A 27041-nucleotide genomic window follows, 5' to 3' on the forward strand; every position below is an offset into this window, starting at 1 on the left:
TTGTGTACGGATAATGATCTATTATAGGAAATAATACCATTCGCATCGCAAAAAATTGGACTGCGCACTCATAACTGCGAAACTTGTGCGATCTGTCAAATCAGTATAAAATCTGTCGGTTTTCTACACGCTAACCGCTTTTCAGTTAAACTTTATACGGATAACTCCGACTGCAAAACATAGCACGAAATCCAACATTCAATGAATGATCGCTACCGTGTCGTCGAACTCTAAACTTATTTAAACAACTACAGCGTTTTCTTTTTTTTCGTGAATTTGTCCGCTGATTGACCCCATCGCAAACAGTTTTTTTATTATTCATTTTTCCGTGATTTCGACCGCTGATTGACCAAGCTCAAGGCAAACACAATTTTTTGTTTTATAAACAATAGATAATCCGATAATAATATTTGGTATACATGTTTGTTTGACAACTTTTTATTAAATCATCTTTAAATGTTTTCCGCTTGTTCATCCGATTTAATTTCAGTCGATAAATAATCCTTATGTAGAACAATGCTCATTTTTTTTCTTGAATACTGTAATTTTTTTTACAGTGGTACCCTACGGGAGCCCAAATCAGCTATCGCAGAAATAGAAAAAAAGAGTGGATCAGCAATAAATGGCTGATTTAGCGATCGCATCGATGCTAAGAAGCCAACAGGAATTTTCATTCATTCATTCGTATGGCTGTTTCTACTGTAAATGCTGCTCCCCGTGAACGTAAGACATCGTAGATTCAAAATATTAATTGAATTAATTTGAACAGATAAAATGCATTGTTTTTCATTGTTGTTTTTAATTAAACGCATTGTTATTTATTTTTTAATTAATTATATTACGATCAGTGGCATGATTTTTCATTTTGACCGCTGCACTGTTTGATTTTTTTCCTTCTGCTGGGGGAGCAGCCGCCATGGCCCTGAAACAAAATGCTGTTAATTTTTTCGGTGGAAATTGAAAAGCCGGCGCCCTGAAAGAAAATTAAAGTTATAGGGAAAATATGATTGTGCTGAAATTTCAAATAACTTAAGAATACTTACGCGATATGATCTTGTTCATGACTGTTTTTTATTCGACCTTCCGGATTGGCCCTCGAGGGCCAAGTAAACCATCTCTATATGTATCTGAAAACATTAAAATATTGTTTTTGTATTAAGAAAATCAACTGAAAAAATGCATATCATATTTACCTTTCCGCTTCGTGTTTGTCGACTTCTTCCATTAGAAATAAATACTGGCTTTTTTCCTCTAAGTCTGACAATTTACCTGCTTGTTCATACGAAATTCGAGGTCTAGTCAAGCATCAGTGATATTTGAAAATCAACTATCAGATAGTGTAACGTAGACTAGGAAAATATAGCCAAATCTACTAGCTGTTAAATTAGTTTTGCGATTTGCGGTTGAGGAATCCTCTACAGCCACATCAACTTGCCATAAACGTTAGTTTTTTTGTAGTTTTCGATGTTGATAAAGCAATATTATGGGTTCAACCAAAAATATGTGATATAGATGAGCCAACCATACGAATTTTGATAACAACATGTAGAGTTTTTTATCCGTGTATTCACTAAAGAATTATCACTTTCATGCTGGACTGAGCAAACATTACTAGCTTTTGAATTCTGGCAGCGGCTTTTTGGATGACCATACAGCAAACAGTTTCTGCAGAGCAACGGTAAAGGGTAGGTAGTAAGGACGAGTGCGTACACGGAGGAGACCAAAGTATTGACGAGTTTATAGTAAGAATCAGTGTTGATGTGCACTACTCCTGTTGACGTTTTTTCGTTATTCTGCGAACTTCAGTAATTCCTTGCGATGCTAATTCCTTCTAAAGTTCTTCCTCTGACATTTCATCTACTTCCGAGCAACGTATCACAAATTTGCAAATATTTAATTTTGGGAGGCGATCAATTTCATCGAGAAGATGCTTGCAGGTGGCAATCTTTCAAACTTGATTTAAGCCTCAAATTTTTGACAAGTACCAATTATAGAGTATTTCCTGAGACAGATTGTGGTAGGGTAACTTTAAAATCATCAACATACCTTCATTTCTCAACTTGTTATGAATTTACAATTAATTAAATAATGAATGTATATTCTCCTCACCAAGGTGCGCTTGCAAAATCATTTCAATTGCATTGCTTATTTTATTTCGTTACTATCTGGTCATTGAACATGCGTAATGTTGTTGTTATTTTTACCCTACCACGATATGCCGAGAAAATGTAAACATGAGAAATCAGCTGTTCGCTTGACAAGTGGGGAAATGGCTTATTCTTCTTCTTGAAAAAGGCTCCTTCGATTTTTCCAGCATGTTGTTCTATCGTTCTTCCGATAACGAACGAGTTTTTTCGGAAAACTCGCTCCTCCACGGCCTCTGAGCACAAGGTAAAAAATTGTCCGTGGATGTTTTTTTGGATCCATCCATTCCGGAACAGTCCGGTTAGGATGGTCATCCGGTGACGGGCTCATTACCACAACTAATTCACTATACAAACAAAGCCTTTCAACGCGATGGGAAAGAAAAAATCCAACCGATATAAATATAAATCTAGTGTAGAAATAACTACAGTTTTGTTTCTCTTATTGTTATTTTCAGATGATGCGTTCCAAAAAAATTCTCAAACGACATCGTCACAAATGTTGAATTCATCGTCATATTCTGCTAATAATACACCCCGATATGGATACACGCCTGGAGACATAAGTAACGCAAGCAACTACGTTACTACTGTAAGTATATACATATGAATTGTGAGACGATCAACGGATATCTTAATTTCTTCACTATTTTTTCGTTATACAGCCGTATACACCAAGTGGACAAACTCCATACATGACTCCTTATCATCAAACTCCACATTCGTCTCAAACTCCAAGATATGGCTCATATACACCTTCACATCATTCGAATAGCTCTTTTGTCCATCCTGGATCTTCCGCCATACCATCTCGTACCAAGCAGAGATACGATAATCACAGCTCTGCTTCACCTTACGATCCCGGCACAGTGTCGCCATATTCATCTGAAAACAATTTGAGTCGTTCCAATACAACGTTACTCGATGAAGATGATTGTTGGGATGAGGCAACTGATGCATGGAGTAATAAAGTCAAAAGTAGTAACATTGGGCAATCTAAGTAATTTTTTTATTTCTTTTAACTAGTTAAATTGTGTATCTAAATTATGCTTTCGTTACAGGCCGTCTTTCCATGCCCCTCAAGATAAACCCCGACGTCAGCACCAGCATAACCCGCGTCAGCAACAATTTCGGTTACAAGGAAAATCAGAGAAACTAACTTCTCGTTCTTACCCTCCAAGAAGTAATAGTGACCAGATGCCTAGTCCGCAATATAAAAAATCTTCGAGAAAATCTCCGACTGCTCAAGTGGTATCATCATTAGGGGATTCAACTCCTCTTTGGGATGAGTAAATCTTACTCATAACAGTTACTTTCTTTCTAAAGTGTTAAGCAGATTAACGTTCATAATTTATTTTGATAACTGAAGCTTAGTTAACACTAGGAAACGGTTGCGATATTTATGTTACTGCTACGAGTTGCGGCTCTCCTATTTTATTCGCAAAACCTTAGGACATGTCCTGACTCGAGTTTGCTTAACGACTTCAATAAAATGTTCTAAAAAAATTTAAATAGATTTTGTATGTATGTATGTATGTATAGATCTGATAGAATGGCAGAGAGTTTGATACTCTATATCACCACTACGAAGGTTTTTTTGATGTATTCTTGCTTCCTGGTTTAGGGATGTTCTCTTTTTTTTATTGTTATTATTCCAATTCAACTTTGATGCTTAGACTTTTTAAATTTTCATTCGAGCTTTTTCTAGGAAACTAAGGATTTCTCTTAGTTTATCTTCATCAAAATTTTGAATCATTTCGATCAGATTGGAATATCGATTCCAATCATAATGATTTCTAATGTGATTAAATTGAATGCAGTTTAGGAGTGCGTGTTCTGTTGTGAAATTCGTGTTACATAATTCACATAGCTTTGTGTCTCGAATCCTCATTAATCCCAAGTAATAAGGAGAGTAATCGTGTCCGCTGATTAAACGGTTTAAAGTTCGAATTTGGAAATTGTTGAATTCGACGTTCCAATACCAGGGTTTAGTGGAGAAATTAGGCTGAAACCCGTAAAATTTGACTCCTTTTCCTTCATCTTGTGCCATACTTCTATACCATACATTAGTGGATTCCAGGGCTTCTTGTTTGAATCTATTGTATGCATCCTCAAGTCGCAGTTTGTTTTGAAGTATTACTGGTCCATCTAGTCCTTGTTTCGCGAGGATATCAGCATTTTCGTTTCCGTCAATGCCAACATGAGAGGGGATCCACTGAATTTTGACCTTCTTTGTTGTTGCAAGCGTACATATGTCGTGAGTTATTTGGTCGAATTGTTTGTTGATAATATCCTTTTTTATAATTTTACAGGCTGCCTGCGAATCCGTGAAGATGACTGTTCCAGATCTAGCTTCGTCAATTTGTTCTAAAGCTACTCTTATAGCTAGGAGTTCTGCTGTTGCGATATTCACTTCATATGCTAAGGAGATACTAATCTTTGTGTTGGAAGACGCGTCATATATTCCAATGCCACATTTGTTCATCATTTTGGAAGCATCAGTATACCACTGATCACAATGGCTATAATGATTATTTATCATTTCAATGGCGAGTTTTTTCAATACAGTAGGTGAAGTTTCTTTTTTCCTCATTGTTGAACCAATCATATTGTCTTGAATTTCAACTTTCAGTTCGATATCCGGTTTAGTTTGTGTGTAAATAGTTTGAAATTCTTGAACATATTTAATGAAAATTCTTTCCATAAATGTGTATTTTACTTCATTTTGGATATTTGTAAGGTCTAAGGAGTATAGCTGTTGTGCTATTAAGTCATTACGATGGATATGTAAGGCTATGCGTTTTTTGGTTAAATAGATCCGTTTAAATTTTAATGGTTCTTCACCAGCTATGGCTGCAAGAGTGTTCACAGGTGTGGTTTTGGTACATCCTGTAGCGATACGTAAACATTGGCGATTTGTGATTTCCAGCATATCACAGTATTTTTTTGGCGATCCACCGTAAATAACAGTTCCGTAATTAAGAAAGTTACCGTATAAAGCTTTGTGATATAGCATCATTACTCTTGGCGTACCACCGTATTTGATTCCGCTTATGATTTTAAGCATGTTTTGTTTGTCCAATACTTTTTGTTTTAGTGTTTTAATGTGCATACCGTATTTAAGCGTTTGGTCTAATGTTATACCCAAATATTTATAGCTTCTTACTGTCTCTAAAATTTCTCCTCCCATCGTCAAGCAGAGTTGTTTATCACTGTCTTTAAATAGCATGGCTTTTGTTTTTGAGCTATTAAGACGTAAACCCAACTCAGTAGCTGTGGCCATGAAGTTGTCTATTTCGGATTGCATTTTTCTTACAGCTGATTCTAGTGACTTTGCTTTGACGATTTTCAGAAAATCATCGGCAAACTGTAAAGTTGTTACATCTGGGTCGAGATTTGTGTTGTGTAAAGAGGCTGTGTAGATATTAAAAAGAACAGGTGACATTACATCTCCTTGTGGAACTCCTGTACAAATCATTTGACTGACAATTCCTTGTTGGGTAAAGACCAAAGTTTTCCGGTTATTAAGGAAGTTATATACCCATGTACATGTATCTTTGTTGAATCCATTCGTTAGCATTAAACTGTATAACTTTTCAATGTCCACGGTATTAAACGCATTAGAGAAATCGAAGAAAACTCCAATCGTTGTATAGTTTGCTCTACGTGCTGCTTTGATTAGATTTGTTGCAAAAGTTATACAATGCTCTGTAGACATTCCCTTACGAAAACCGAATGATAGATTTGGTATGATATTGTTTCTTTCACACGTTTGTTGTATATCTTCAAGAACTGCTGCATTTAAAATTTTTACTACCGTTGGCAAAAGCGCGATCGGTCGACTTGAATTAACTTCATTTGGTGGTTTGTTTGTTTTTAAAATCGGAACTATCTTTATTTCCTTTAGATGATTGTCTAATAAGCCTTTGTGCCACATTTCGTTTAGTAATTCAATAATTTTTGTAGCTGATTGTAAATCTAAATCTTTCAATGCACCGTAGTTTATGTAGTCAGTACCTGGTGATGATGTTGGGGATTTATTCTTAAGGAATTTTTTCCATTGTTGGAAGGTAAGTATTGTTGTTCTTGTATTATTATCAGGTGGAAGAGGTTCTTTGAAATTTGATGGACCAAAATTGTTGGTAAGGAATTTTAAAGCCATGTCTTTGTTGTTATTGATAGGGTTGTTTTTAGGGTTTGTAACGGGGAGGAATTTTAATCTTCTGACAAGTTTCCAGTTTTCTCGTGGATTCCTTGGATCTATAGACCCAGAGAGCTCTATCATTTTTTCTTTAATATGCTTTATTTTAGATTTAAGAAATATTGCTGAAGTTTTTTTCCATTTGATTAAGTTTTCACTACTGCTGCATCTGTTGTATTCTCGAAGAGAATTTTGTTTTTGTTTATAGAGATCAGACAACTCTGAGCTCCAGTAGTATTTTGGTGTGTAATTATTTATTTTTTTGTGTTTTTTAGTTATGTCCTGTGAGAGTTTGGAGAGGTCTTTCAGGTCATTGAATTCCCAATGTTTAATAAGTGCCATTTCATCTGAAATTTTTCGCTTGTCGTAGTAATATTTTTGTTTACGCCTGACACTCATATCGAGGCAAGTTTCGATAATGAGATGACCGCTTCCGCCGAAATTTTTCTCCAAAACTTTCCATTCAGCCATATCGAACATGTTTGTAGAGCATAATGTCAAATCAATTGCACTAGAATTTTGGTTAGTGACTGGGGGAAGAAAAGTAATTGATCCAGTGTTTAATAACATCAAGTTTGAACCGATGATGGCATCATGTACTACCTTTCCCTTGCTGTTTGTGTCTTGACATCCCCATGACACATTGTGGCTGTTGAAGTCGCCTCCTATTAATACTTTTCCGAATCTAGCTATTTCATTGAAAAGTGTTGTGATTGCTGTTTCTAAGTTAGTAATTGTTATTCTTGGGTTGACATATACAACAACTAAAGCAAGGTCTAACGTTGAAATTGATAGCCCAAGTGTTTCAAAGTTATCTGATGTTGACAGTTGAATGTGGTCAAACTGGAATTCTTCCTTTAGGAAAATTCCCACGCCCCCAAAGCCATCGGCACGAGGAGCAAGAAGACGATGGTAACCCTGTATGTTCCATCGTTCTGTTAAAAGTTGATCTGGTTTTGCCCATATTTCAGAAAGTAGTGCTGCGTCGTAGTTTTGGGTGTAAAGTTCGTGTGTTAGTTCGTTTTTATTCCTGTATAGACTTTGGATGTTTGCTTGTAATGTTTTGAAATCGCCGGTACAGTTATTTGTCTCCCGGGGATCCCACCATTTTATTTAGCTCACCCATGATACAAGCTGATATGTCTCCTCCTGTTTTTCCGTGCGATTTTACAATAGCTTCTAATTTTATGTTTATTGATGATATTATTTGTTTCCATTCTTCGAATGATTGTTTTTTAACAGATTCCTCTATTTCTTTTTTAAATCTTTCTAACTCTCCTGCTCTATATTTATTGAACAACCCTATACCTATTGGCTCTTCTTTTTCTTCTTCCATCTTTCTCTTCTTTGTAAATTCCTTCTGGTTTAGTCCCAAAATACTGGCTACTCCAGGTACAATTTCTACATCTACATGTGATTGGTTTGGTGTTCTGTTTTCTTTTCTTGTTCTATTTCTTTTGTCATCATAGCTCCACTCCTTGCGATTTTGTTGTAAGTGCTGAGGAAAATTTTTGCCATTTGCTGCTACTTTAGAGTATGCTTCTGCTGGAGTAGGATAATCTTCTGTCGTTCTTAAAACATCAAAAAAGTTTTCAGTTGGAATTTCAAAATATTGCTTCGCCTCTTGATATGTTAAACATTTTTTTGCCATTATCGCTTGAATGTCATTCTCCTTTTTCCATCGTGGACATACTTTGTCAGTGGTCTTATGATTAGCATTAAAACAGTACATACACTTTAAAATATTACATAGATTTTCTTGTGAGTGTTCTGTAGCACAATTCATACATTTTTCTTTCTTTTCTTTACAGTTTTTGGACAAGTGGTTATAACGCAAACATTTAAAACAAATAATCGGTTTTCTTATGTAAGGTTGTACCCTATGTATCACAGAATATATGCTGACGTCAGTCGGTAAAGTGTTGCTTCGAAAAACTACACCCATTTTATAAGTAGGTTCCTTTTTCTTATCTTTCATTCTATGCATTCTAAATACGGAATCTATTTCAACCTTAGCCTTCATAAAACTCTTGACTTCATCTTCTTGTAATTCCAGTGGAATTCCGGAAATTACACCTGTCACCGTTACAAATTGCTTAGGAATGTACGATTTGTATCCTTGCAGGTTCAGATTTTGGCAGTTAGCTAGTCTGTTTGCGTCTTTGATATTTCCTACATATACTGTTACCTTATTCTTCGCAGTCTTTCGGATGTCGTCGATGGATTTATCGAACCCGTTTTGATGAAGTAAGATACCTACTTGCAGCCTGTTCGTTACTTTCCTTCTTTCTGTATCCGTGTTTTCCACTATTACCCGATATGGTCGACAGTCTCCGTTCTGGTAATAATAATTTTTATAAATATTTTCGGTAGTCTTTCCGGGTCCTTCTTTGGTTGTTGTCGCTAATTCCATATTTTCGTCCTCCATCCTGTCCGATGATTCAGCAGTTCCCAATGGTTGCGTCAGGTTATGTATTGATGCTGCTCCATCAGGAGCAGCATCCTTGCCACTCATCTTAATACGGTCACCAGATTTATCACTTGTGAATTTATCACAGATTGTATATCACAGTTTTCCTTAATGACTATTGACACGACAACAATTTAAAATCTTAAAATTTAATAAAATCTCCACGTTAAAAAAAAGAACATCCACACTCTATCAATGTAAACATTGGAATCAAAATAGATTTTGTACACCCAAAATAATTTAGAAATTTTTTCTACGGGATTTTTCACGTAAACGAAGACTTTGTTGCGTCCTATCGATTTTATGTGATTGTGTCATAACTTGTTTCCTTCCACATAGACGATTCATGAAATTCACGTAAAGTCTATGTGGATGATTTGAAATCCGTTTTAGGCTTTTTTTAACGATCGTGAAGCACGCGATTCTTATAAGAAGAAAAACGACCCATGGCTGCAGTACTCGACCATTCCTCAGTCTTTGTTTACTTCTGTCCCCACAAACTTTACGCGAAGTTTTAGAAAAAGAATATTGTTTTCTTGCTGATTTTTTAAGTTTTAATGTGCCACAACCCTGCAGCGGCTGGAGAACCAAGGCATTTAGGGCTCCTGGGAGGTCGGAGGTGGCAAAACTGGTGGTCCACGGATGTGTCTACCGGTAAGTTAAGGTTGCAGGAGGCGAAATCATATCCATTTTTAACTTTTTACTATAACCTTACAGGCACAGCCACCCTATTTCTACGATTAGTAACAGCAGCAGTGAATACGGATGCAATATGGCAACTTACAGTCTCTGGAGAAATATTCCGCGACCAGTACCCCGTAACAGCTACGACCCAGAAGTCGGTCACAGGTAGACTTTGGTGTTTTTTTTTATTATAGTGAGTGTTTAGTTAATGGTTAGTCTCATGTGAATATGTGCCTAATATCATAATGTGCATGCAGAATAAACAATTTTACGTAAATTTATGGTTGATATTTTATTTAAAATGATTTAAAATAGTATTAATAAGTAAAAGGAACAATAGAACTGATTAAAACAACACCTCAACACTAAATTTATTTCACGTAACTTCCACCTTCCAACCAAGTTGCAACGATCTTAAATTCACGTAAATTTTAGATGACATTCATGAAGTACCAATTCTTATTAGGGGCGTGTTGACATGTTTTAATCGTAGGAGCTACGTGAAAATCAATTGGATAAAAATTATGTAGTTTTTCACGTAGCCGCTACGTGCAAATTATTTTGGGTGTAAGTCGTGGTTGATCAGCGGGTGGTTTGTTTTTTTTTTCTGGTTGGTATCAATGGGTAGTTCTTGTTGTAGTTTGGATCAAGGTGTGTATATATACAGGATGTGTTACCGAATATCGAATTCCCGATTCAGCCATTTTGGCTATTTAGGCTATGCAACTGTGCGGAACTCATCAAGTTTGTTTACCAACAAACCACAGAAAAGCTGAGCAAAAAATAAACAAACTCATTGAGAGCCCCGCTCACTCCTCGCCTACTTAAGGTGCATTTACAGTTCTTTCGAACGTGAAAATGAAAAAACTTATATTCTTCAAAAACTCGACTATGCTGCATTTCATGGCTGCGAAACTAGGTGGAATAGATGCGGAATGGTTGAACGATTATTTTTGAACTGATTTCCTTGTTCAAAGCCCTTTAATCTTAATTTTATTTCAATTCCCCCGATTTTCTCTGCGGAATATTTTTTCCGCGTTCACTGACATTCCGCTCGAAGTGTAAGCGCACTGAGCGAACGTGAAAACGGAAAACGAACAAGAGTGGTGAATATAAATTCCGCGTTCATTTTCACGTCCGAATGGCAATGTGCATTCTGAAAAAAATTTCACCGATGACGGAAAAATTTTTGCTTCATAAAAAATTTAATTTGTAAGCACATTTGAAGGCAATTAAAGGCTTAAAATACTACGAGTTTGAAATGAAACGCATACGATATTTTTTTTTAAACTTTAAAACCCGCTTGGGCATCATTTAATTGCACCTGTTGGAAGAGTTTCTCGACGAATAAATGTACCTGTTGGAAGAGCTTCTCAACGAATAAATGTAAATGAAGATCATCGAATGGCCAGATTCCATTGAAATAAAAAAAATAGATTCCGCTTTGTTCAAATGTGTGTTTCAGAAAAGGTATGGAAATAATTATGAAAATTTATGAAATCATTCGATCAAAACATTGGTTGAATGATCTGTCATTTTCCGATCGAAACCAATTTCTACCCGCAGTTGAACAAACCTCTTACTAATTTTGAAGATTTGACCGATTTGACATTTCACTGCGGAATATTTTTTCACTGTGGTGAGTTCACGTTCACGTTCGAGTTCGAGTTCACAAGAACTGTAAACCGGGCTTTATAGCAGTATTCAACTTCCCGGACAAAAAGATTTCAGTTCTATTGGAATAGAACGAAACGAATAATACAACGAATACAAGAAATTTACTGACGAAACTGGATGAATAGCAAGTCCCAAAGATGATACTGATACGATTAATGATGAGTGCACATCTTCACAATCCGGATCTTGAAATGCCAATTATGTAAATCCAACCTGAAAGCAAAAACATTTCTGTCTAAATTCCTGCCGAAAGTGATTGAAGTTGCACGAATATAAATGCAGTTTGTACCAACCTTTCATGAATTTATTGTCTTCATTCATACGTTTCTAAAAAGCTACACGATATTCAATCGCTGGCGTTTCTGATCGGTTTTAGAATTATTATCGTAACGTCGTTTTCTTCTGTCGGCATCGGTGAATCGCGAATTTAAACTTTGAAGTTTAGCTTTAATAAGCATGTTAAAGTACTTATCTGCCACGATGTTGGGAAGGGAATACACAGTGCGTCGTAAATGATATCGCCGTTCCTATATGGCCAGAAAAGAGTATCGATCAGCTTTTGTTTAACTGCTATCGTTGATTCTTTTAAAAAATTATCAAATTTTTTTTCCATCAGGCTGACTATTTTGTTTGCAAATCTAAACATGTTGTTGCCGGGTTTCTTAAGATTCGAATTTTCATCGAACTTTTTAGTGTTTATAAAGAAAATACACCTGCTGCCACGCGTTGGATGCAGTCCTTATGTCGTATTTTAGAATACACCCAACCAGCTGTGTAGTAAATACTATTTTCGTGGTTCACATCAAAGCTTGGTTCGACAGATCTTTTTAGCGCAGTTGTAGTAATTGTGCGGCTTTTTCTTCGACCCTTCCGTGGTCTATAGTTCCGTTTTGAAGAAACCAACGGTATTTGCATTAAAGTTTTTGAGTCTAGAAAATAGTTACTCAAATCAGCTGAGACATTACCTAGCTTTTTAGGAGCAACGATTTGGTTGACGACTATTGATTTATATGCAGATGCAAATTTACTTGGGTCAGGGTGTTTGTTATTAGCATTTTTCCATCGAATGATGGAAAAATGGTGTTCCAGGCAATCCTGAGATAGATTTCGGGTTCTTAGAAAAGAAAAACCATAATTACTCCTCAAATCTTTGAAAAGCTTTTCGAGTACTGAAATGTACTGTAGCCATCCATCGATAAAGTAAGGTTTTTGAGATCGAGAGGCTAGTAGGGGAAACTGGTTTTCCTAAAATATATAATAAAAATAAAGACCATAAATATGAAATTAATCAGTTTTAAGCTTAGCAATTTTAAGCTTTCAGTTTTTACCCTATCCAGATCACCACAAGCCCTTGGAATAAATCTTAGTTGACGTAACTTTTTTTTCATCATGGAAAGAAAACTCCAGTGTGGAGCAAGGTTGCCGAAAAAACTTCTGTGTTTTTGAGAAAAAAAATTCTGACTTTCTGTGATTTTACCCAAAAATTCTGTGATGGATTTCTGTGATGCTATTTCCTGGAATTTCATAGAAAATTCATAATAAATGGGGTCTTTTTCACATTTTAGTTTGGTAAAATGAATTACCATTACCAATCTTATCATACCTTTCTAATTCAAAGTAAGAAATCTGAATTTGATATTGTCCAAAAAAAATATATTTTCGGAAATTCATTCAAAATTCAAAAATTCTGTGAAATCTGTGAAAATTTCAAAATTCTGTGTTCTGTGACACAGATTCTGTGATGAAAATTTGCTCAAAATTCTGTGAAATTACAGATTTTTCTGTGATTTCGGCAACCTTGGTGTGGAGATCCTTTTTGAAGCGGTTTTTTGAAAACCTGTAAAAGCGATTTTTAAAAATTTATGTGGTTATCCTTATGAATGAAAATTGAATTTATTACCTTAGTGTCGCAAAATGTTGAAGAGTTAGCTATGTCGAAAAGCTTATCAAAGTACTCGCAATAGCGCGCAGTACTCAAATGAGTTTTGGGAAGTTTTCCTGTTTGTACAAATGTATGTATACCAGCACTTACTGACTCGCTGAGAGTTTGGGCAGCCAAATTGACTCTCATTTCTCCAAAAGGGAACATGTGAATGTGTGCTTCCTTAAGGCGTGGAACAGTCCTATAGGAATATACTTTATATCCTCGTTGTAGAGATCTGGGGGAGGAAGACTGAAATTTGCTGTATCGTTTTCTGTATCGTTTTTTTACTGTTCGGCAAAAAGCCAGCAATTGTTGAAAAGATTTGTAATCGTTCAAATTTTAACTTAAGATGATCAGTTTCGTGTAGCGAGTCATGTAACTAAGTTGATTAGGTGCTAAATTTAGATTTAGCTATATTTTTAGAACAATCATTAATCAAACCATTTTTATTTATTAGCTTCAAAACTTTGACGAAATTTGAACGACTCAATACGCCTGATCATGCAAGAATTTGCCAGAGCAAAACAAAACGTAATTAAATCATTGTTTTATGCAAAACAAGTGCTTTTCAGCATCAAACAAGTTTTATTAAAAATCACCAAATATTGCCAATTGCATGAATTTTTAGACTATTGAGAGAATCTGATTTGACAGATAACAATTCCGCACTCACTAACACCATCACATTCTTTATATAAACTATCATGTGCTAAAAGTTGAAAAGGGACTATATGAAAAAAGGACCAACATCAGAGTTCAGTAACTTCAAATTATTTCTACCAAAAAATCAACTTTTTTTTTTTTTTTTTTTTTTTTTTTCCTTAACTATTTATTGGCTTTACCTCTAATTACATAACCGGCCAAGTGTTGTTAAAATATAAAAGGTTTTAAACATCTATGTTACATGTTACAATAAAATCGGCTATCACTTTATATAAACCAAAGTCTTTGTTTTTCAGAATAATTTCTAAATCCGGAACCATACGTTTGTCAATTAAGCTTCTCCAAAGTGGTCTACGATGTGTTTCATACAGGCTGCATAGGAAAATAATGTGGTTTGGATCTGCTAAACCTTCACCACACGTACAGGTTGCATTTGTGATGATGTTATTCCGAGCAAGATGAGCGGGAATCCTGGAATGGTTCGTGATCAGTTTGGACAGGATAACAATCTGCCTTCTATTCATATCCGACGAGTAGAACCATGGTTGTAAAGTAACTCGTGAACAAATTGCAAAGCAAAAGCGCCCTTTGTTTCCAGTATTCCAAGCATATTGCCAGGATTGCAACACCATTTGTCGTGCAGGATACACAATATCGAAGGTTGTGAACTGATAGTCTCCTGGAGATCCATCGATGCAAGCCAATTTTGCCTCCTGATCAGCTGATTCATTGATGGATATACCTCGATGAGATGGTACCCATAGAAAATGAACCTGAGAACCCAACAATTCTATTTGCTGGATGGCCTCTTTAATTTCGTACCACGCTACAGGATTTGGAAGTTTAATGTTTTTTCTTTGAAGACTTGAAAGACAACTTAGACTGTCTGACACAACTACATATTCACCGGTAGGCGAATGAAGAATGTTTTTCACAGCTTCTCTTATAGCAAGAAGCTCAGCCATGTAAATCGACGATTGCGCTGGAATTTTGATTCTGGCAATTCGATCACCAAAATGATTCACCACTGCAAAACCAGTTGCCGTAATATCCTTTGAACCATCAGTTGCAAGATAGTTTGCGTTGCTGTACTTTTCTCCCAAGTATCTGGATACTATCTCCGAGGTGGATTCTTCATGAGGTTCTGCTAGCAATCTTCGAACCGTTGTATCAACCGAAATATCCATTTTCCGCACATTTGAGTCAAACAAAAAGCACGGGAGATTTCGTAGAGTTGTGATTGGAAAGAAACTGTTATGCTTTATGATTGCTCTATGAAGACCATTGATTACATTTCCAGAGCTTAGAACGGGAACCACGTATTGTTGGTTCCAGCTTGCCAAGGAAGCTCTTTTATTTACAAACCTTATAATCATCATCTCTCTTCTATTTCTAAGAGGCATCAAACCAGCAACAACTTCAAGTGAGCCCGTGTGTGTTGTTTTGGTGGATCCCAAGCATGTACGAATAGCAGCCCACTGGATTCTGTCCAAAATTAGTGCATCTTTTTGTGTGATGTCATTCATGAAAATACAGCCGTAATCTACTATCGATCGGATACAGGTTTTAAAGATGGTTATCATGGATGAAGGATGTGCTCCCCAATATTGCCCAGAAATGCTTCGTAAAAAGTTCAAATATGGGGTAACTCGTTTCTTGATTTCTTGAATGTGGCAGGACCATGACATGTTTCTTGTGAAATGCATGCCGAGAAGTTTCAAGGATCTGACGTATTGCACTGTGCTTCCTTCTATACGAATTTCAGGTGGCAGTTCATTCTGATTTCTCGAAATAAGTAAGCATTTACACTTTGCAGGAGATAACTCCAAACCCAAAGCTTCAATTTGGACAGCAAAAGAATCAACAGCTGTTTGCAGTCTTCCACAGCTTTGATTGAGTGATGATCCTCGGACAGCGAGGGTTGTATCATCAGCGTAATTAATTTTGATTACTCCAGCAGGAACAGATCGTATTGCTCGGCTAATCACAACGTTAAAACATATTGGGCTGAGTGGGGAGCCTTGAGGCAAACCTTTCCATGTTGTTCGAGAGATGGTTTGAGAATCAGTACAAGCATGAAGAATTCTTTCCTCAAACAGAAAGAAAATGCTACTCACAATGCATTCTGGTACAGTCATGGCTCTAAGTTCACTTATAAGAATGTCGATTTCCACATTGTCATAGGCACTTTTTATGTCTAAGCTGCATAGGACAATATGTTCCATTTTCGTCAAAGCATCGGAAGCATTGTTGACCAATGGTAGAAGGGCATCCATCGTTCCACGACCCTTTCTAAAACCATTGATTTGGTCTGGGAATAACAATTTGCTTTCTATATAATGCTCCAGTCTATCTTTGACAATCAATTCGTAGATTTTGCGAAAACAAGACGCTAGTGCAATCGGACGAATGTTATTGACCGAATTTGGTTGTTGTCCAGACTTGGGAATAGCTACTATTTTGAAGGTTTTCCAAATAGTAGGAATGCAACCAGTGTTGAAAATATGATTGTATATTAAAAGAAGTTGACGCTCAGCTATTACAGGTAAATTCGCAATTACGGAATATGGAATACCATCTACGCCAGGACTAGAATCCTTCCCAGTCTTCAAAACTGCTTTCATGTCATTCAACGAGATACGAGTTGTTGATGGATCGCAACATACACAGCTTTGAAATACCGGGGTCGGTTTCCTAGCTGTTGCAGGCGCTAATTTCTCCATTAGTTGATTAATGACATTTTCGGGTATGCACTGATTACTATTCGAACTACTGCGACCAGTAAATTTCCTGGCCATTCTCCAAAGCGTGGTTAAAGTAGTGGCGCTGTCACAGGAATCACAAAACGTTCTCCAACTTTGAAAGCGAGAATACACGTGGTCATCGGTTGTACCAGGCAATTGAAGCAGCAAATCTAGTGGTTCTAAACAACGGTCAGCCAACTAGGTATGATGTTAACAGGTCGTGGGGCGCTATCGATATCACGCTTGTTTCATCAGATCTTAGTTTGTGCTTTGACTGGCAAGTTTTAGACGATCCAAACGGAAGCGATCACTTCCCAATAGTAGTCCAATGGAACGCAACAGGATCATCAGAATCGCATACGGGAATCAACATACGAAAAACAAACTGGGAGAATTTTGCTGAACTTGTTGAATCCGCAATTATCGATATGCCAACACCACCATCGTTTGAAATCTTTTTCGACAAAATCTGGCGAGCTCTTCTTCAATCTACACCTGAAAGGAGACCTCTGCTGGAGAACAGAATCCCACAGCCTTACTGGGACGATGAGCTGTCAGAGGCAAAACGTGTGACGAGAAATGCCTTTCGTATATGGAAACGTGTGCTTTCAGCTGAAGCGTATGAAATATATGCAAAAGCTGAACGTGATTTTAAAAATCAACTTTCATACGCACCGTTGCCGTCTTTAACAAACTGCGCAGATTGCACCTATTTAGACCCCCGTGCAAATAATTTGCGCGCAGTAAACTCTGCTCCCAGACCTATACATAGAAAATGACACATATCGATATTCTTTACATCTTTGGATAAAATTGAATTATAAACAATTGCGACTGGTGTGTCAGTAAAAATTGTCAGGCAATCTGTTTTCTGTTCGTTTCTTTTCATTTGTTGATCGGTAAATTTTCGTTATTAAACTCCTTGGTTCGCATTTCATAATAATTTTCGCCAAAACAATAACGATTATGCCGTTTGAAAACGTGATTCGAAAATCAGAAGCGAGCAACGGCTGATTTGAAAAACTGACACAGGTTGTCTACACAGAAAAAATTAATTGCTGTAAAATTACGGCAAATATCCTGTAACAAAAAGGAGCAGGACATTTACCGTAATTTTACAGGACGAAAAAAAAATCACGCGGCATTTATTTTTACAAGAGCATATTATTTTACAGGCTGCTTTGAAATTACAGTACTGTAAAATTTTGATTCATTTATTTTTTTAGGTTCGATTTGTGAATGGTTTTTTGAAAATAGTTTTAATTAAGATTACAAAATTAACCAAATCAGATAATGGGCATTAGATTTTTTGCAATATGAAAACACGGATATTTGCCTTTATAAGAACATTTATTTACAATGAAATCCACTCACTAAATACATGCAAAATCAAATCAATTCTACACCTACACAATTTACACTATCACGAATCTTGTTCCATCCTCCAGTAACCTGCGGCCACTACCAATGATGTTTGTTCTGATAAACGTCAGTTTTAATGATTTCCACGATCGAGAATTTTCTATGCATCGGTACATGCTAACTGTTTTCAATTTCTTGAACATAAAAAGGGAATGTTAGCTAACAATTGGTTAAAATCCAAACCCTTATTAGGGCGATCAGCAGTATTCGGAACATCACAACCGAAAATAACCGGCAACATTCCTTTCTTCAAAATGTCCTCAACGCATGATGGATTCGTTCTTGCTCAAACCTGTTCTGGAAGAACGAGCATGCATGAAGTTCAAAACCACGGTTTTCTCCCGCAACACAAAAACTTCTTCCATGGATAATGTTTCCATTACTCCCGAATCATCAGCCTTCAAACGAGATCGGCAAGCTGAACAAAAAAGAAATTTGCGAATAATCGGATCCTTTAAAAATAACGTCTTCTGTTCTTGGGTTACAATACAACTGATGTGATGTCCTCATAAAGGGGGTACGTTAGATTCTGAAGGCAGTCTAAAAGCAAAAGGAATAACATTACAAAACGCAATCAACTTGGTAACAAATTTACCACCTTACCAGAGTTACAATATCGTCACCGGTGTGTTGCGGTTTGGATATCAGTTCGATAGCCAGATGATCCTCCACAATTTTAGAAACTGTTGTGATATTCAGATCCCCTTCAATAAGCGCTCTCACAATGCTCAGTCATTAGCTTGACAATCTGTTTGTAAATCCTATTTATAGTTGTTGAATCAAGTTAAATCTGAAAATGAAAGAGAATATTTAGATGATCTTCTGAAATCATTGTTTCTGTAATTTATCTAAGAAAAACAAAATGCGCTGACTTCCAAATACCCACCAAGTCAACCATAATCCAGAAAAAAGAAACAAATTATCTAAATATTCAACTATGAATTAATAAAAAAAATCCAAAACAATCTCGTAGGAAAATGTAAACATCACTGAAAATAAGCAATATCCAAATATGGGAAGCTTAATCCCCTAAGTAATCTTGTTTGATACAAGCCTATGTTGCTATGTGAATTTCGGCCTCCACGAATTGTTAGTCCTGAGTTATAGGTTAGAGAAAAATCAAAACAATAAATTATAAACCTTGGATAATAATTTTTTGGAAACTTTTCTAGGCAAAATAAAATAAAAATTCGATAAAATTTTTGAAAACTCATTTTGTAACGGAAGAGCAAAATGGGACTGAACACAAACTTGAGAATAAGGGTTTTATCGTGAGGAGTTTTAACGTACGCAGAGAGTGCAATTTAAAGGTGTGTCATTTTACTTCTCTGTCATGTGTTGGTTAGAGGCTTTTTGGCAGTTTAGCTGTTTTAGCTCGCCATAAAGAGGAGAAGAAGAAGGTTAGAGGCTTAAAAGCTCTAAAAAAACATTACGAGAGGTTATATGAGCAAAAACACATTTTCATTTTAAAAAAATTGATATGGAATTTCATTTAAGAAAATAATCTGACTTTGTGCTAATTTAAATATTTTCGGTAATACCTTCAACCATGGCATAATTTTGGTGAAAAAAGCAATAATCTACCATTCTATAGAGATGGTGATAAATTTCTAGTCTATTTACAAAACCGTAGAATGACCTAATTGAAAAACCTTATTTTATTTTTCAATTTATTTTAAGTTACTTCTAAAGTGTCCCTAAAGTTTCTTCATTACCTTTTTACATATTCCATATACTTTGTTGATTCCCTTAATTCAGAAAAAAAGCCTTTTCGATGGGATTTTTTTTTTTGTTTAAACATATTCATTTTTACTTTGTTTGTTTTTGTGTTTTTTAAAGGTCCTATAGCCAACAAAAAGCAAAGAAAAAAGGGTTGATTCGCTCAAATTTTAATTAAATTTTCGTAATAAACTGTGAATTAAGAATGTTTTAATTTGTGTTGATTTTTCTGGCTAATCCCACAACGAAATTTCCTTAAGCCTGAGGTAAGACTTGGTGATAAATTATATCCTTTAAAATATATTTATAACTACAGAAATTATCGCGTTTCCAGTTATCATCTTAAAAAAAGGAGACTGAAAATGAACGTAAAACGAACAGTAATGTTTTCAACGGTTATCGATTAGCAGGGTTTCGAAAAACTTGTTCCTTAGAACTATTCCAGATCGACAAAGGAAAATTTTAAAATGGGAATGTAGTCGGTAAGTGATTTTTTTTATATTTTCAACTGCTTTCATTGCGACTGAATTAAGATTCATCATTTCGTTGACCCCAATTATGATTTTGTTTCGTTGAGCTAAAGTTTAATCTATTAAGAACAATTACAATTACTGTTGGTGTTCCGAAGAATCAAACGACTGATGTATTGAAAAAATATTTCTTTGGAAAATGATGGAAATGCAATAAACGAACCGCTTTCGAATGAAGTTTGTAAAATGCATGTTAGGTTTCAAATTACATGTTAGTAATTCCCACTTACCGATTATCGAGCTGGATATTTTAGGAAAAAAATTATTTCGTTGTTGTGCAGCACCATGTCTTCTCGGGCCTTATCGTTCTGAGTGATGGTCGATTTTTTGTTTATTTCCAAAAGTTGAAACTATGAAAGATAATAATAAAATTTAAAAAATATTACAACGGATTGATAAATATTTCAATAATTACCTTCCTTAATTTTTGAGTTTGTTGTTTAAATCGTTCTCATACACTTACGCCACATACGCCACAATGCGACCATCATCTTCACGACAACTTTCTGCTTCCGGTAAGCCCGCTGCTCGCAGTTTGGTGCTAATCCGGGTTTCCTTCGCTGCATTTTCGACCACCACTGCGTAGTTAAACGGCCCGTAACTGGTAGAGTTTTTCCGATTGTTCCGACATAAACCGTTTTTATACCTAACTGGGATGCCAGTCACACTTTAATTCTGTGTGGAATTGAGAATTATTGGACGACGCGTAATTTATCTGGCACGTAATTATTTTTGGCCAGTAAAATTGCGGCAAATGTCATGCTCTTTTTTGTTACAGGACATTTACTGTAAAATTCAAAGATTTACATTTTAAGCTCCATGTTTTTTTAATTACAGGCCGTTTTATTTAACAGGTCATCGTTTTCAATGACACGTAATAGTCATTATTTTTTTCTGTGTATGTGTGCGTCAGTGCGAAAATATTTCTGCGTGGAAATTATTTGCACAGGAGTCTAAATAGGTGCAATTTCCGCAATAAGAAAGTAAAATTTTAAACCTTCGCACTGGTCGGTAGATTGATGAGAGAAATTTGACGTTTGAAAGTTTTTTTTCTTTTTTTATTCAGTCTTCCTCCCCCAGGTAGAAATCTATTATGTGTTGAAATTGACATATTACACCACCGAAAACTGCGTTATGTCGCAGTAAATTGTTTCTGGACGATTTCAACAGATGTGGTGCGTCGTTTGCACAAAAAATCCGTTTATTTTCAAACGAGAACCAAGGTTTTTTTTATTGTTACGCCAAATTTTTTAAACATACACGGACAGAAAAAACAACCCACTCTAGGTACTTTTGACGTAAATCGTCACTTCAGTGCAGGAACTTACTAGTAGGTTAAAGCACAACAACCTAAAAGTAGGTAGTTGTGCTTTAAGGTCCCAGTGGGTGAAAATGACGTACTTGGTTAATTTATGGGAAAAATTTGAAAAATTGCAAAATTCATGCTTTTATGCTTTTAGACGTGGAATTCAGATATTAAGGTCAAAAGGTTGTTTTATGAGGAGTTTTTCATCAAATAATACATTTATTTCAATTTTTTCGTACATGGTCATATTTTTTAAAATTCTTTTTCACTTCCTTTTCGATGAGCAACTCCGAACTTGTTAATTCGAAGTATGTCGGATCGTGACTGACGGATCGTTCGAACAAGTTCCTTACATTCATCACAACTGTCAGTTCCTGTAACAAAAAAGAACCAATCCGGTAAGTCGTAAAATCGATTGGTGGACATGGAACATCAAGTAAATGAAATAGTAAATCAAATTAACTTACCTTGAATCACGAATGGATTTCATAAAGTTGATCGAGGATTCCTCACGATTCGGATCATGACAAACCATTACTCTGCTCCAATTCAGAACCGTTATGCAGCTACGGCGTTGAATATATAGTCCCCTTGAGATTTTCCCGCTGAGCTGATGATTGGCCTTCAATCTTCGCCCTCCCATCCGTACAAATCCATTCGCCGGTCTCATCGGGTTTTTTTTGGTTGGCTGAAAAATAAACATCTATAAGTGCACTTCCTAAGAAAAAAACAATATAAAAAATCACCCAATGTCGATGAGAGGAATCCTTATGATTGCGGGAGTTACTGGGAGGAATACCGATGCCGCTTCCGATCATCTCATCCTGATCGTTACATGAAATTCACATTTCCCTGCCATTTTCTGAAGGAGTCATGCTGTTGCAGCTTTTGTCGATCCCCACAGGAATTAACAGATACCGGAAAGGCTCCTGCATTGAGGCATGTAACTTTGGCTGGCTGCTGGGGCTGTCGTTGGCAAGACTTAGGGTGAAGGATCCGGTTGCACCATTCATAATTCCTGGTGGCGGATTTTTCTGCAGCATCTACAAAAAAAGAAATTCAATGATGATGTGTTTTAAATTTATAGAAAAATTAAATGCTTACCGTACTTGTCTTCAAACCTCGGATTTAGCGGAGAAGATTTTGATTTCGCTAAGCTGCGACCTAAACTTTCACTCGAACTTCTGCCAGACGCGTCTATTCTATAGAAGAAAATGGCGGACAATATAGAGGAAAAAATGGTACCTAGTGAGTGGGTACTTTTACAAAAAGCCTCAAGTAGATTAAAACTACCCACCCAAAACTACTTACTTTGGGCTTAATGTGAATCAACCCAGTAGTGAGTAGTCAAGTGGGTAGTTTTGTTTTGTCCGTGTAGCTCTTTTTTTTTCCGTTTTTTATTTTTGGCACGGACCATGGGTGTTCCATAAAGCCAATGGTGTTGAGTTTTATGTCGATTGACAATTATACGTTACGCGGTCAAAATATCATTTGAGTGAAGTTTAGTAAACAATCATATTAAAATCTTAACTTTACAGGTTCAAACATTTATCTTTACTTCATCCAAATAATCTGCGAAGAGTTTATACTCACTATATTGTTTTCTTTCTAACATTTTTAGGAAGCTATTTTTATTTTCAAGAAAATGGTAGACTGTACGGTGAGTGGTGAACTTTGTGCAATCAAAAAGGAGATGATCGAGGTCTTCGATCACCCCACAGTGGTCGCACAGGTTGGAGCTAATTAGACCCCAGTTTTGGAGACGATCCTTTGTTGCAGTATGGAATGTTCTTATCCTTGATATTTGTACTGTCGTGTTGGTGTTGAAAAACATATTATGAAACCATGGTTTGGTATGAATGTTAGGCATAATTGTGAAGTGTTTTATTCCTTTTTCTTGGGATATTATTTTGTAATTCTTATTCCATTCGTTAATTATTTCGTTTTTTTGTGTTAAAAGCGCATCTCCTAAGGTAAGACCGAAGGGTTCAACATAATTTTTCATTTTAGCCATTTTGGCAGCAATGTCAGCTCTATCATTCCCTAAGATGTTAGAATGTCCAGGAATCCATTGTATTGCTACTTTCTGAAAACTTGCAAAACATAGCTCTGTTCGAAGCATTTTGATCTGTCACTATTAATTTTACTATAAGTCCGGTTTCACTAATCAGTCTTATGGCTTTTCTAACTATTTTGACTAGCCGTGTCGAATGGCATGAAGTAGAATTAAAAAAATATCCAAAAGCTTGCTTAAATCCACTCCTCATGGATTTAACCATGAAAGTTAAAGCTTGGTTGGCCATTCCATCGATCTTGGTGGGCTCCCTACCGACTTTAGTTTCAAAACCGAGGAAATAGTCTGGTTTCGCGTTTGCCATATACGTTATTCGTTTTGCCACACACATTTCATCTAGAAAAATTGTGACAATTCGTTCTTCTTCAGGAAGGTTGGAAACCTTAATTTTAAGAAGATGAAGCACCGTTGTCGAAAATCCTTCGGTCACCTCCAACCTAGACAGCCATTTTCGGATTGTTTCGATGGACGGAAGGGTGAAAAATTTTCTCATTTGGCGATACGCTTTCAGGTATCAGAATGGGTGTAGGCTTAATAGCGGCACGTTATCCAAACATACGGGAAAATTGTGCCTAGCCTTTTTTTTATCCAAGATTTCATCATTTACCTGAGAAACCTGAAAAACCTATAAAAGGAAGAAATAAATTCAATCTATTTAAGATGGCATAAAGCCTTTCCACTAGGGATTATTAGCATTAAAGCTCTTTTCTACATTCGGTAAGGAATGATAGAATGTTTTTTAAGTTTAATTTCTTAAACTCAGATTCGCTTAAAGCGTAAGATCCCAGAGTACGAAAACGTAGTCTGGCAAATGAGGGACAGTTACATATAAGATGGAAGGGATCTTCCACATCTGATTCACAACTACCACATACTGGAGATTCAGCACGCTGAATGTTGTGCATGTGATAGTTGAGTTTACAATGACCGGAGAGTGCTCTGATCAAGATGCTGCAATGAGATTTATTTAAAGTGAATAAGTAACTCCCCAACAAACCATTAAGCACTTTTATAAGCCGAAATATGGATATATAGCAGCACTTGAGTGTCTAATAGCCGTAAAGTATGTTTTTAAATGCTAGTTAGCATTGTGAGAATAAAGCAGTGAAATTAGCCGTATATAAGTTTCTTCTGCTGCTTTATGGCTTTGAAGCCCTGTTGATATTCTAAGGAAATGTCAAAGCCTCCTTGCGGCTTTCAAAATGTCAAGTTGAAAGCGATGAAAAAAAAAAAAAGAAAATGAGGAATAAAAGAACAATTTGATAAACAAACATAAGATTCCGGGATCGGATTGAAATTTTAATTGTATATTTGAGTGTCGCTAGATTTTCTTCGGAAGAAAGTTTCCGGATAGCGAGGCGCAGGTGATACAGGAGCAGCGGATTCCGGTGTATCAGCTGGATCAATCAATGAAATTTCAAAACCCTGTGTGTTTTATCGGCAGCCGGTAGGGGAGGTAAATGCTACGATTGTGTGGATTCAAAAAACAATCAAAATTGGTCCTAGAAATCGAACTCGGCGAGAGGATGGAGGAGCCTTTATTTCAGCTTGCTGGTGGTTCGTCGAGGAGTCATCCGGATGCAGTTCTACAAGCAGTGAAATGTCGATAGAGTGTATACCGAAGGTTTAAAAATTTTATCGCTGAAGAACAAAATTTCTATATTTTGCCTGAATCCTTTTTTTTACTAGACCAATAAATAAAGTGTTGATTGAAATTTTACAAGTTTCATCATTTCAATGTCTTTCTCTCACTTTGAACTACAACAAAGTTTTTCTTTTAAGAATGCCACATTTTCCAACATTGAAGCAATAAGTCGATAGGTCATGGGTGAAAGGCGCCGTCAAATGCTCGTAAATTCCTAGTGGTCCAACAGGTTCTGAGGGTTCTGAGTTCAATTCCACTATCATCTCAATAGCGTGAAAATAAGGGGTTTAAGAAAGATAGAAAACAAAAATTCCTTCTGGAGGAAAAGGACAAAAAAAAGCGAGACAATATTTTTTTTTCAATTTTTTGACCTGTCATTTTTTTGACATCTTCTCATGGGCGTGGTTCGAAAAGTGGGGGCAGGCTTTATATCGGCCGATTTGCAGGCCAAAAGTGGCATTTGAATGGCCCTTGAGTACAACACACGACTATTAGGCTCTGTAAGGTATTTTCTATAGCCGACTATAGGGCCGAATAAGTGCCATTTTTTACGGCTTAATGGTTACTTGGGTCGATATGATTGGAGATGGTTTTTCTAAAAATAATTTAGTTTGACGACAAGTGTCCAACTCTTCCCAGTATCGTTCATGCTGGTTAGAGGACCAAGTTTGAATTTGGTTTCTGAACCAACATGGTGATATTGGGACAGCCGGCTCTGGTCCGTAAAATTCCTTTTCCGACCCAGCTCTAGCGAGTTCGTCGGCGCATTCGTTTCCAAAAATTCCCTTATGTCCGGGTACCCATAGAAGGTTTAATCCATTGCCTTCAGCAAGTTCTTCGATTGCTTTCCGGCATGCGATTACCAGTTTTGATCTAGAACTGGAAGCACTGAGTGATTTGATAGCTGCTTGGCTATCTGAACAGAAATAAATTGTTCTGAACATAATCTTCTTTTGAAGTGCAATTTGCACTCCATACATAATAGCATATAGCTCAGCCTGAAAGACTGTACAATATTTTCCTAGAGGTTGAGCATATTCTATGTTCAACTCGTGACAGTAAATTCCTGCACCTGCACGGCCGTTTGATAATGAACCGTCAGTATAGAATACAATATGAGAGGACATTTGGTCCTCTACGAAACCTGATAACCATTCTTGAGGAGAAGGAAATTTTACTTTAAACCCCATGTAGGGAAAACTACTCGAGAGTGTTAAATCGTTTGGCGCTAGATTAAACTTGTTTAATCTAACTAATTCAGGCCACACATTTGTATGACTCGATGATCTTTCGATATTTCCTGACAGCCAGAGACCAACTGCCTGTAGACGAAAAGCACATGAGAAGGCTTCCTGTTTTAGGAACAAGTGTAGAGGTTTGATAGAAAACAGAGCCTCTAGTGCTGCAGTAGGAGTTGTAGTGAACGATCCGGACATCCCCAAAAGACACATTCTTTGAAGGTGATTTAGTTTAGTCCGAACTGTTGCAACTTCTCCTTTCTGCCACCACACTAGACATCCATAGGCCAGAATTGGTCTTACTATTGTGGAGTAAATCCAGTGAATATGTTTGGGTTTGAGTCCCCAGTTTTTTCCGATTGCACGTCGGCATTGTCCGAAGGCCATGCATGCTTTTTTGATTCTGAATTCGATGTGATCAGACCAGTTTAATTTGGAGTCAAGAATGACACCCAAATATTTAACTTGATTAGACACGGTGATTTCGGAACCATAAAACAGCAGAGGGCGCACCCCGCGGGAGATACGTTTTTTAGTAAATAAAACAATATTAGTTTTTAGAGGATTAACTGAAAGTTCTACATGAGAACACCATCGTTC

At 36.5% G+C, this 27041-nt stretch overlaps 1 protein-coding gene and 1 long non-coding RNA gene across 7 annotated transcripts in view; one reads left to right on the plus strand and one right to left on the minus strand.

Moving 5' to 3' along the window:
• The window catches only part of LOC129744740 (transcription elongation factor SPT6), a 119666-nt gene extending 116010 nt beyond the window's left edge, over window positions 1-3656 (plus strand). For all 3 annotated transcript variants that reach the window (XM_055737446.1, XM_055737438.1, XM_055737429.1), the window contains 3 exons: window positions 2603-2736; window positions 2810-3144; window positions 3206-3656. In XM_055737446.1, the coding sequence (XP_055593421.1) occupies window positions 2603-2736; window positions 2810-3144; window positions 3206-3437 (701 nt within the window). In that variant the 3' untranslated portion in view covers window positions 3438-3656. The remainder of the gene's footprint in view (window positions 1-2602; window positions 2737-2809; window positions 3145-3205) is intronic.
• A 14181-nt stretch (window positions 3657-17837) lies between these two features.
• LOC129744964 (uncharacterized) lies at window positions 17838-24338 on the minus strand. Of its 4 annotated transcripts, none has more exons than XR_008737050.1 (6): window positions 22589-24338; window positions 22231-22527; window positions 21952-22172; window positions 20409-21858; window positions 18533-18719; window positions 17838-18469 (listed from the first exon to the last, which is right to left on the minus strand). It is a non-coding gene; the product is annotated as an uncharacterized LOC129744964 (long non-coding RNA). The 4 variants fall into 4 exon arrangements; XR_008737053.1 differs by having other exon boundaries at window positions 20409-20528; window positions 20594-21858; window positions 22231-24336; XR_008737049.1 differs by having other exon boundaries at window positions 22231-24335.
• Between the last annotated feature and the right edge of the window lie 2703 nt (window positions 24339-27041).

The sequence above is a fragment of the Uranotaenia lowii genome, chromosome 1, assembly GCF_029784155.1.
Source record: "Uranotaenia lowii strain MFRU-FL chromosome 1, ASM2978415v1, whole genome shotgun sequence".
In the NCBI taxonomy this organism is placed as follows: Eukaryota; Metazoa; Arthropoda; class Insecta; order Diptera; family Culicidae; genus Uranotaenia; species Uranotaenia lowii.